This window comes from Herpailurus yagouaroundi, unplaced genomic scaffold, assembly GCF_014898765.1.
Source record: "Herpailurus yagouaroundi ecotype Mexico unplaced genomic scaffold, PumYag 184, whole genome shotgun sequence".
In the NCBI taxonomy this organism is placed as follows: Eukaryota; Metazoa; Chordata; class Mammalia; order Carnivora; family Felidae; genus Herpailurus; species Herpailurus yagouaroundi.
The window spans coordinates 8,730,669-8,743,151 of NW_024412415.1; the positions used below are offsets into that span (position 1 = coordinate 8,730,669).

General features: G+C 49.4%; 1 protein-coding gene across 1 annotated transcript in view; it reads right to left on the reverse strand.

The window, feature by feature from the left end:
- Positions 1–2,333: 2,333 nt before the first annotated feature.
- EHD4 (EH domain containing 4) overlaps positions 2,334–12,483 on the reverse strand; it is an 87,439-nt gene continuing 77,289 nt past the window's right edge. Inside the window, exon 6 of the mRNA XM_040492366.1 lies at positions 2,334–6,483. Within this exon, the coding sequence (XP_040348300.1) occupies positions 5,947–6,483 (537 nt within the window). The 3' untranslated portion in view covers positions 2,334–5,946. The remainder of the gene's footprint in view (positions 6,484–12,483) is intronic.

The following is a 12,483-nucleotide window of genomic DNA, read 5'->3' on the forward strand; positions in this document are numbered from 1 at the left end:
TCTAATTTGAGTGGCTTCACAGAATGTCTGGCTAAACTTGGGGTAATAGTCACTGGTCTGGGGTGGGTGTCTGTAGGTTCATCCAGCAGCCCAGGAGACTCTGAGAAGAGGCTCAGGCCACTGTCCCTGACAGCCAAGGACAATGAGAGGAGCAGCATGGCAGCCTGCCCTTGACAGTTGAGCAGGACAAAGCACCCTGGAACCTCAGGCCCATGGCTGGGAGTGAGAGACATGGTGCTCTTGGGGGGGGGGGGGCAGCTCCCCTGCATCTGGGAGGAGCTTCCTCCTCTACTGCCCTCCCCCTGTGAGGTCCCTCCTGCCACTGGCTGGCATCCTGATGTTGTCATGAGCCCAGGCTTCTTCCTCGCTCATAGCCCCAGATCCATTCAGTCCTCTGTGGGGGGTGCTCCATGCTCCCCAAGAGCTCCAGGGTCTAGCCTCCTGCCCCATCCTGCACTGCCTCTGCAAGGCCCCATCACCGTCCCCTGACTCATCATTCTGCCTGCACATCAGCCTATGCACTGCCCTCCCCCGCCTCCCCCCCCCTCCGCCCCCGTTTACCTCCCAGAACTCAGCCTTGCTCATACCCATGAAGACTCCCCATTGCCCAAACAGGACCAAAGCTTGCCTGCCCACATCTGGGCTTCAGCTGCTCTTTCAGCTTAGAACGTCCCTTCTGTTTTCATTGTCCACATTCTCCTGTCCTATCAGCCCCAGTTAAAATCCTGTTTCTTCTAGCAGGTTCTCTGCCACCTGCCCCCTCCTTCGCAGCTTGTTTCTCCTCCTATGGAGACCCTTGGCCTGGGGCATCTTGTATGATGTGACCACCAGAGGGCAGGCTGGAGCGCATGATGCTTTGCACACAGAGCTCAATAGAGGTGGTTGTATTCGGTTGTTGAGTGGCGCTGGGGAACTGCGTTTCTTCCTCCTGAGCTCGAATGCGGCTAAGCCACTGTGCGTGCAGCAAGCACTGGCTCCTCTTTTGCTGTAACTGATTGCAGCCCCTGCTGAAATGAGAATCCCTTGTTAGTACATAGTTTTGCATTATTCATGTTGCAAATAACTAAAATCTCAAGTCAAATGTAAACAGTATAAAAGGAATGTATTGGCCCAGAGGTCTGAAATGTCGACAGGAGGAGGACTTTAGGTGAGGAGTTTATTTTTTATTTTCTTACATTCATTTATTTTGAGAGAGAGAGAGAGCGCGCGCAAGAGAGTGCAGGGAGGAGCTGAGAGAAAGGGAGAGAGAGAGAATCCCAAGCAGTTTCCGTGCTGATAGCTCAGGGCCCAGCTCAGGGCTCTATCTCATGAACTATGAGATCATGACCTGAGCTGAAATTAACTCTGACACTTAACTGACTAGGACTAGGCACTCTGTCGCCCCAGGTGAGGTTTGATCCCCAGTTCAAATGAGGCCACCACAGGCCTGGACTCCCTCTGCCTTTTTCAAGGCTTCCTTCACCTTCTTGATCCAGAGGGTGGTTGCTGCGAGCCTAACCTCACTCCCCTGTACAGCCCCAGTCTCTGGGAACCCCTCTCAATGCCATTTATATTGTTGTACCAATAGGCTTGCTTCTTTACACTGCCTGGTTCAAAGAGAGAACACCCCCTCAAGAGCTGGAAGGGAAGTCTGAGGGGCTTGGCTCTCATGGGCTTGAATTGAGCCACATGTCCATTCCTGAATTTGTGACCAGAGGATGAAATACTCTAATTGGCTCAAGACAGTCAGGACCCACCTGGAGAGGGGTCTATCTCACCCAAAGCTTGTGGCTCAGACTGAGTGGGGGAGTGCTCTGAGAAGGAAATTCCAGGTCTGGGTCACCACAAGGGTAGATGGGTGACAGCAGGAAAAACCCAGGTGTCTGCTCTGGGGATGTGTATCTGCACCTGTGAGGTGACAAGAGGCAGGAACAGTGCCAGCCAGGGGGCTCCAACCCTAGCACTACTGCAGCTTCAGGCGCAGGGACTTGCCTCCAAACTGGAGAGGACGTCGTGGCAGGTGCTCTCTCCTTTGAGAATGCTCAGCGATGCCCTCCCTAGCCTCGGAAGGGTCTGTCTCCGTGGTTCCTCCAGTCCAGCTTTCCAGTCATCCTCACTTGGGGCTTGGTCCTGGACCTGACCTCTGCTGGGGAGCAGATGGAGTTGCTTTCCGGCTAAAGATGGCCCATTTGGGGAATGTCCTGGCTTAGAGGACACGGGAAGAGTTGGGGGTCACAGGGATGGTGCGCAGCAGGAATGCACCCTCCCCCTAATGCCTTGGATCCCTGCTTTACTGCTGAGACAACTGCCACACAGTCACGGGAAAGCCAGAACCAATGGAGGAAAGCTAGCGTATTTTTCACAAGTTTATTGATCAACAGATTGTGTCTTTTTTATTTGACACCTGGAAACAGGATTACAAAAAAAAAAAAAAAAAAATAGAAGCATTGTGTATTAACTGCATTGGCTAATTGACATGTAACCTGATATACTCTTAAATTAGGCCCACGTTCACCTGGATAAACTCAGTGGTTATCTGTCCTAAGAAGGTTATTTCTCTGCTACATTCCACGGAGGAAATACACAGTGCCGCTGTTAAATGCTTCCCTTTTCTTCAAGACAACTCGTCTGGGGTACTGCTCTGGGAGTACCGAAGGCGTGTAATGGTGCAAAGTGGGGAGGTCCCAGTGGTGGCAGTCGGGCCATGACTGGTGGTGAAACCCCACGCTGGACAACGGACTGTGGTACGAGACCTTCCTGGTGTGGTGGAGAGGCGGCTCCCGGGGGGAACCGGCGGAACATGAAAAAGGGCTGTGCTCAGCGGCAGTGGGGCCACGGTTCTGCTGAGGCTTCTCCAGTGGGCCAAAAATGAGCAGGGGTCGAGAGGAGGGCGGGAGGCATTGGCTTCTCCTCATGTGCTCTCTGACCCACCTGGAAACCCAGTCCCGGACACACAAGAATTCAGCTCCTCAAAGGCCTGCCATCCTGCAGGAGTCACGCCTCCAAATCCAAAGATGTGATTGCTGCATAATGACAAGGGCTCCAAGGGGAACCCAGTCCAGCCCTGGAGGGATGGGGGCCAGCTAAATGAACGGCCCTCCCCACTGAAGAGCGACCAGTCCTGGGCCCTGCATAGCGCAGTAAGGAAGGTATCGGTGTACAATGCTGGACTGGAGCCTGAGGCTGGAGCAGGTTGGGCGTCCCCACGTTGCCACGAAACTGAAGGTTTTTGATAGGTCTTGGTGCAATGTTTCTTTGCAGATAGGTTCAGGAGGGCCTCATTAGTAGGCTTACGACTTGGAAGCTGTCTTTGGGAGGATCAGCCTGAACTTGCTTTTTCTCTTGAACTCATGGCTGCAGAGGTTTGTGTTATGCAGCATCTTGTGAAAGCAGAGTTTCTGCCGTGGAATTGTGGAGAGCGTGGGGGAGTGTCACAGCGCTAGAGTTTACCTGCCTCCACTACCCCGCCCACTACCCCAGCTGCAGACACTCCGGGGAGGGGGTGCTTTGAAAACTGGGTGGTGTGGGGAGCGCCACGTGCTGGGTCAGTGTGAACAGATTCGGGAGGGCTCTGCCGTCCCCCAGCCCTGCTGCACGAGGAGGGGTTCTGGACACAGACTCCGGGAACTTTGTGCGGGTCCTAGGAAGATACGGGTCCTCAGCCTTAGCAGCCATCCCTAATGTCCTCCAGGGACATTGCTCTTTCCAATCAACTCTTCGTGATGACTGACTTCATGTTGTAAGAGATGTTAAGAAAAGTGGGCATGTGACTTCTTTTTTCTTTCTCAGCAGGGAAAGCATGCAGCTGCCTGATGTTGTCCCACCTGAGCGTATGGGGTAGGGATCCCAACACCACCAAGAGAAGTTTCCTTTCCTGTAGAAAGCAGACACCTCACTCTGCTGTCCTCTAATATAGTTTTCCCGTATGTCTCTGCATAGACGACACTTGGCCATATCTGCATATATGCATGTTGACAAGTGTCAAGAACACATACTCATGTGGTGTATGTATGTGTATGTGTTTATATATGACAACTGACAAGATTAAAGGAGCAGGATAGTTCTGAGTGGAAAATCAGCTAACCTTGGCACCTCTAAACCTTTGGACCGATGAATTCTCTCTTTTCTGTTTTGCCCTTTGGTGGGCTCCCTTGTGGGTACACCCTGGGGCAGTCCTCACGCGTTCACCAACCCATCTGCTAAAATGAGAGTAGTGACATTATAAACCTCTATAGGTTTCTAATGAGTTTAAAAGTGCTCATTAAGACTAAAAATCATATTATGAATTTATTTCTCTTAAAATGACATTATTTAAAAAGTGAACTAGGGAGTGTGAGGGCTGGCATCTGGATAAATACTTCCCCAAAATAAAAAAAAATTGACTCTTAATTCTGTACTTCTGACCCTGATATCACCAGTAACATCAGGAAAAAAAAAATGTGGCTTTTGGAAGGCTCAGGCGGGACTGTTCTGACTTCATTTCACTTCGGTGCTGGTGGGGCCCCATGCCGTGCAGCCATCACCATTTTGCGCCTCTCTTTTTTTAATTGCATAAATAATGATGAAATGAATACCCAAACTGCAGCCCACGAAGGAGGGAAGGTGGTAGTGAGCATTAACCACTTCCATCTGACAGGCAGTGGAGTGTGTGGACCAGAGAGGTTTATACCAGGACTCAGACAGAACACTCAGGAATCCACGTGTGGGATGTGCCCCAATCCTGCCTTGTGAGGGGCATGCATGGTTTGAACCTCACAGCCTTTTAAAGAAAAAGGTTTCATATGAAAGATGCCATCCTATTTGTATAAAGGCTTTTCCTGTAAGAAAGAAAAACTGGACATAATAAAGATGCCTATTTCTTTTCTTTCTTTCTTTCTTTTTTTTTTTTTTTTTATAAAAATAGCGTCTAAAGCTAGAGAATGACCTTTTCAACCTGACACCCTGGGGCAAGCTCACCTCTCGTTCCCTTGTGTCCCCAGACCGAGCACGCTGCAGGCACCAAGACATGGTTTTGCTGAATTTAAATCCTGCCATCGTCCAAGGGGCCTTGGGGACCTGTCACCACACTGATGACTACAGAGAACCACCTCATTCCTTTACTATAGTTTGAATATGATAAATAGACTTTGCTACAAATTACTGGACAGACCAGTAAGAAAAACCAACCTTCAGACTCCAGCATGATTTGAATACTAGAAATCTTGCCAAGGGCTAATAAAGGTTCTGATTTCCAAATTCCTAACCAAATGCAATTTTGCTGGGAAGGGCCCAGGTTGGGGGAGCTCTGGGTGGGCTAGTCAGGGGGGTGTCGGGTGTCACAAATGCTCTCTGGGGGCCTGGTTGCCTGTGCTGCTAGAGCCTGCAGGAGGGACGGGGGTGCACACAGGCAAAGGGGACTCTCCTTTCACACCCAGGGGAAGCAGTCTTCTCTTTGGTAGGCGGTCTGGAGAGAGCAGAAACGCTCTGTGCTCCGCTGTTTTCCACTCTCAATACAACAGGAAATGAAATAAATAAGATCAACTTTGCTCCTTCTGGGTGCCCTCTAAGGGACAGACAGGGGCCATGGCAGGTGCACAATGATGTGGTCCAGTGCAGAAGGCTCCCCCTGCTCCAGAAAAGCCCCCGGCTCACTCCCTGTGGCTGTCTGGCTGTGCACAGCCCGCTTCCTCGTCTAGGTCTCTCCAGGCCTCGGAGTACTCTTTGGTCAATTTCTCTTTTTTCTTAACCCTTCAATCTCCTTATCCACACCCTCCTCCCAATATTTTAATAGAAACTCGGGGAATTTTAAAGGTGAAAGAACCTCATCTAGTGTCCAGTGTGTGCCCTCCTCATTCCATAGGTGGGGAAACTGAGGCACAGAGAGGGCAGTGCCTTGGCTAGGGTCAGTGAGTCAGCAGTGGCACGGGCCTCAGGCACAGGTCCCTGATGCCTACCCCCCCGCTGCCTGCCCTGTGAGCAGCCCACCCCTCAGTCGGCCTTCGGCAGGGACTTCCTGTGGGAGGGGGGCACAAGGTGGGGGGGCAGGCTGTTGGGCAGCTCGTAGCCATCGAGCTTGATCTTGATGAGGTGCTTGGCCAGTGCGAACTCCTCCTCGTCCAGCATGCCGTCACAGTCACAGTCCGCCAGCTTCCAGATCTTGCCCAGGACGCTGTTGGGCAGCTTGGATGTCACCATCTCCTTCTTGGCGTTGACGCCCGATATCTTGCCATTGACAGGCGAAAGGGTATAGAAGAGCTCGTCGTAGACGGGCTTGTCTTTGGCCACCACCCATTCCTCCTCATCGGCGCCCTCCTTGGCACCCTCCCCGTAGCCCTGGTTGAAGGGGCCCTCGGTGGTGCCGTCGAAGGCGCCACCCTGCACGAGCTGCGTGGGCATGCTCATCTCCTCCTGGCTGATGAGGTGCATCAGGGACGAGATCTTGCTGCTCAACATGTTGTCCACTGCCTCGATCAGCTTGGGCTTCAGCGAGTGGAATTTGGTGAAGTCGTAGTTCTCGAGCTGTTCCTGCAAAAGGAAAAACCACAACTTGGTCACATGCCCTTTCTTCAGGAAGCAGATAGGGTCGGCTGTTGTCATGGGGGACGCCAAAACGCCGGGGCAGTCGGGGGGAGTCCCCGCAGACCAAAGAGTTCAGCCAGCTACGGGTCGAGGAGGCTGACGAAGTCATCCGAGCAAATGCCACCAACAAAATAACAGTCGTAGCTGAGCAAATCCAACATTTATAAGAACAAGCCAGGAAGGTACTGGAAGATGCTCACAGAGATGCTGACTTGCACCATGTAGCTTGTAATATAGTAAAAAAACCTGGCAACATTTATTACCTTTATAAACGGGAGAGTGGTCAGCAGTATTTTTCTATTATTTCTCCAAAGGAGACAAGTTGTCCATATGACCTCCTTGGCACCTGCAAGCTACAGCATGACTTGTCCTGGACTCCGTATGAGGATATTGAGAAGCATGATGCTAAAATCAGCATATTGGCCAGCCAGTGGCCCTGCCTCCAAGCACTGAACCTGCCTTCCAGGGACTGACTGACTGAGAGAGGTCTCTGACAAACAGCTCTCACAGCAAGGACTTATCACTATCACCTCCTTGTTGCCCTGATTTTCTGCCTTGATGGGAGGGGGCGTGAGAATTGAGGTCTTGTGGGGGAATCATAAACTTGAAAGGAGACACTGTGTGTACATAAGTGCTGTCGTAATCACTTTCATTTCCGATGGTAATGAATCATATCAGTCTCTTTTGGTATCCTCTGGGTTACTGGTACCCAACCAGTCACTTTCAGAGTATTGGCCAGTAGACTTTCCTTCTCCTTTAACTCCATCTGTTCTCCCGTAAGTCAGAGCATTGGAGACAGAGGGGTGTCTTCTACCCACATAAAGGTTGGCAAGGCTTTTTCCAGAGAGGACTGTTTTTAGTCTTTTTTTGTAACTGGAGGTGTCTGAGATTGGGTTGAGGTTGAACATGGCAGGGGGAGGGGGAAAGAGAGGGAGAGAGGCAAACCATAAAACAGACTTTAACAGTAGAGAACAAACTGAGAGCTGATGGAGGGAGGTGGGTTGGGGATGGGCTAGATGGATAATGGGGATTAAGGAGGGCTCTGGTGATGAGCACTGGGTGTTCTATGTAAGTGATGAATCACTAAATTCTACTCCTGAAACCTATATTACATTATATGTTAACTAGAATTTATTTTATTTTATTTTATTTTATTAAAAAAAATTTTTTTTTCAACGTTTATTTATTTTTGGGACAGAGAGAGACAGAGCATGAACGGGGGAGGGGCAGAGAGAGAGGGAGACACAGAATTGGAAACAGGCTCCAGGCTCTGAGCCATCAGCGCAGAGCCCGACGCGGGGCTCGAACTCACGGACCGCGAGATCGTGACCTGGCTGAAGTCGGGCGCTTAACCGACTGCGCCACCTAGGTGCCCCTGTTAACTAGAATTTAAATAAAAACTTAAAACTTAAAAAAAAAAAAGGAAGCAGATAGGGAGTGGGATAGCGGGAGTCAGAATTCTCCTCTAAGTAGACATCCCATTCCTGGGCTGTTCCAGAGCTTTCTCTTTGGTGGGGACCCCACATCTGAATTCACCAGATGTAGGAGTGGTTTTCAGAATAAGAAACAAGATGCATGGAATGCAACTTTTTTTTTTTTAATTTTTTTTTTTTTCAACATTTGTTTATTTTTGGGACAGAGAGAGACAGAGCATGAACGGGGGAGGGGCAGAGAGAGAGGGAGACACAGAATCGGAAACAGGCTCCAGGCTCTGAGCTGTCAGCCCAGAGCCCGACGCGGGGCTCGAACTCACGGACCGCGAGATCGTGACCTGGCTGAAGTCGGACGCTTAACCGACTGCGCCACCCAGGCGCCCCGCCTTTTTTTTTTTTTTTTAAGTGCTCTAGAGATTTAGCATTTTATCTTTTAAGGTGATCTTATGATACACTTCTGTTGATCTTTACAACAATGCTGGGAGTAAGGAAAGGCAACTTTGAATAACTCTGTTTTACGGACAGCACACAGGGTGGACTAGACCCTATGGCTCCTGCCTCTTGACTAATGCTCTTTGTACTGTAACATGAAGCTTGTCAGAGGGACTGATTTAGGTAAAACAATTACTTAAGGATTTTGTTTTTGGATCAGTTAAAAAAATGTAGTTTAAGGTACAAATAAGTAAAAGTTGAAACTGCTAAGTAGGAGAAGAGTAGAGATGGGGAGGGCAAATGGAAATCCAGCCAATAGAGCTGAGTATCACCAGTCAGCTCAGGGCAGATCCAGGCTCCACAACCCAGGAGAACAGGCCCATCAGCAGACAGAAGTACAGAAACATGTGCACTGGGGAGGGTCCTAGGACAACAATTGCCTGATTTGGAGGAGAGCTGACTATAGATGCCACACAAGCCCTGTGGATAGCTCTGTAGAAATAGTCCCTCCTACTCTGGTTCTCCTTGGTTACCCATCCATCCATCCATCCATCCATCCATCCATCCATTCTTCCATCCATCCATCCACCCATCCATCCACCCATCCATCCATCCTTTCTCCATTGACCCATCCAACATTTACTGGGCATTTGTTATTGCCAGGCCCTGTTTTGGAGCCTGGGGATAATATAACCATGAAGAGCCATAATCTCTGCCCTCAGGGAGCTTATGCTATAAAAGAGGGAGAACGTTCTAGTTTTTTAGTTTTTTTTTAGATCCTTCTTTCAGGAAGGACTTGGCTTAGCTTAAAGTGAAAATATGGTAACATGAAATAGAAGAAAGTCGTTAGAAATGGAAAAGCTAAGGGACACCTGGGTGGCTCAGTTGGTGAAGCACTGGATGCTTGTTCTTGGTTCTTGAGTTCTGTGTCGGGCTCTGTGCTGACAACACAGAGCCTACCTGGGATTTTCTCTCTCCCCTTCTCTCTCTCTGCCCTTTCCCAGCTTATGTGCTTTCTCTTTTAAAATAAATAATCTTAAAAAAAAAAAAAAAGAAATGGAAAAGCTAAGTAATTAAGACAGAGAGGAAAGGGACCATTACATCAGACATCTAAGGTGAGAAAAGTTATTCTCCTCAGCTGCCAGGTTGCTGGGGGGCACGCTCCCTCATTGTCTGAGGGAACAAACCACCTGTTTGTTGCAAGAAAACAAACTTTGTCTGAATTGTGAGAGTTACCTGTGGCTTTTTATGATCTTTGAAAAATGTTTTCAACAGCAGTTTTGCCAAATAAATGCAGAAAATTCCAGATATGCAAGTTTTTATATGGACTTTATGTAAAGTATTTCTGTCAGGAAAATTCTAGAAGGCCAGCAAGGGGCCATCCAGGTGTACAATTTTCTGGAGATGAGGCAGGGAGACTCTTGAGTAAAAGGGGTTTCATATACCCCTCAGACCTGACTATTCTGGGGAGAAGTAATGTGATAGGCAGGGAGGGGGATAAAAAAGCAAAACTTTGTGCAATCATAAATATCACACTTTTTTGTTGTAAAAATTTGGGGAAAAACTGATAGACCAAAAATGTAAATCACTTATAACTCTATCACCCAGCAATAACTTCTTAAAAAAATTTTTTTAATGTTTATTTTTTGAGACAGAGATAGAGACAGAGAGCGAGCGGGAGAGGGGCAGAAAGAGAGGGGACACAGAATGTGAAGCAGGCTTCAGGCCCTGAGCTGTCAGCACAGAGGCTGATGCAGGGCTTGAACCAATGAACCGCGAGATCATAACCTGAGCCAAAGTTGGATGCTTAATTGACTGAGCCACCCAGATGCCCCCCAGCAATAACTTCTGCTAATGTTTTTTGAGCACACATTTCTAGCCATTTTTATAAATATACACATGCACATAAACACATACACACACACACACACACACACACACACACACACACACTTTAACTGAACTAAGACCACACTGCTTGACAACTTGGATTTTTAAGAAAAAAATGTATCTCATCTTTCTGTGATAATAACTTTTATACAATCTTATTCTTCATCTTAATAGCTATCTAACATTGAACTGTACAGCTGGGCCATTTTGCCTTTACCCTGTCCCATGTGGTTGGACATTTAGGTTGTTTCCAATGGAGAGTCAAAATTGTGGTCTCTAGAGTATACCAGCAGGGCAGACATCCTGTGCTGTTGTTTAGAAGCAGAGCCTTGAGCTTCACATGGAGGGACAGAGCTGAAAGCCAAACGGCTTGACAGACCTCTAGAGAGGTGCCTCCAACACTCTTCTCAACAAACTCTGGGGCCGTCAGGTCTCAGTGTGGTGTGGGCTTGGTTTCTAGACACATTCTGATTTGTGTGTTGCTATTCTCACTGACAGACCGTGGTCACCTGCAATTCACTCCAAAACCAGCTCTAAACAATGTTACCAACACTTTGGGCTCTTATGGCCAGTATCGCAGTCAGCTGGGGGAACTGGGAAGAGAAAGCCCAGGAGGAGAGAGCAGGCAGCCTACACAAAAATCTGAGTGCTGCTGGGGTAAACAAGTCTGGATTCCCCTGGGTGCACGGACACCTACCCTATTTCCTCATGAATGAGCCTGAGCTCTGAGCGCACACAAAGCTCCTGTGTCTGGCCAAGCAGATGAATGAGGGCGGTGTCTGCCTGAACTTTCCACCCGCCTGCAGGGTTCCCGGATCCAGACTATAAACCTCTGGAAAGCTGGCAGGAAGAAACGGCCACATGTTTGCAGGGGTGGACAGGAAGTAACAGCAAGCAGCCACCCTTGCCCGGAGGGCACATAGGAAATCAACCCTAAACTCTCATCCCTGGGGTACCCCTCACCCCCAAGGCCTGACCAGGGAGTGTGGGGTACAAGTTAAACCACTGCCATCTCTGCCCCTCCACCAAGTTCTCTCCAAAACAGAAATCTTTTTATTGGGATGAATACACACTGGGGCATTTAAAGATTTACCCTTCAACAGTTGTATCCATCAAAGCCACTGAGCCCTGGATCCTGGAACTTCTCCCTCCCAAGCTACAAAGGTCAGTTCCCAGCCCAGTTGTCGCTGGGCTATCTCTTGCCCACTTCCTCCCAGAATTCACTAGAAGCAGTTCTCCAATTTACAGGTGGGCTGAGCAGGTGGGGGGCGGCTCTGCTGCCCTCTGCTGTTGAAACGCTGCCACCTCATCAGCTGAGGGGGCCAAATTCTCCGAGGACAAGTGAGTCTGCAATAAAAGTGGCTTTGCTAGCATTCTCCAGTCTGGACCTATCAGTGTGGTAAATCACATTCCCTCGCAAAAGGATGCAGGGCAGACACAGGCTGCTTCACCAGCAGGTCGTGGGCCTCTCCCAGCACTGGGCAAAAGCCTTCCTGATACACTCAAGTTTATCGCTACAGCTAAGAGTCACCCCAGCCAGCCTGGTCTGTGAGAGCACAGGGAGAAGAGAGACTTAAAGCTGGCATCGGCGAGCTCTCTGAGTGACCCTGAGATGTGGAAAGATCATAAAAAAGTGATCTCCACACTTAGGTCCCCAGTGTTGTCCCAGATGTAGTCGCTGTGAGCTTAAACACCTGTGTTGAAGGGGATGTCACATGCTCAACAGACTCAGAGATGACAGAGGCCCTGACCCACACCATCAAGCCCCCAAAGCTTCCTGGGTGACAGCAAACTAGCTGGAAGTATCAGGCGATGGTAAGCATGCCCTATGGGCTCCAGGCCTGCCTTGTTCCTCGAGGAGTCCCTGAAGGGACTGGGGTGGTGTGACCAGGGCCTGGCCACTCTCCCATGAAGGAATCCCTTCCAGATTCCAGGGGCTTGCTCTGAAAACTGCTGGTCTATTCATAGGCCCTGTGGCTTTCTGGGTTAGGTCAGGGTCTGAGAAATTCACTACCCTACTGCCTGCTATGATATAAACACACACTAACTTCTCAGTGAGCTCATCTAACACCTGTTCGTTGGGCACCTGCTACATCCCAGGTGCTGGGGGTATGGCAGTGAACGAGACATGGATCATTGAATGCCTCATGGAGCTACAGCCTTATGAGGGAGACGGCCACTGTATAAATAA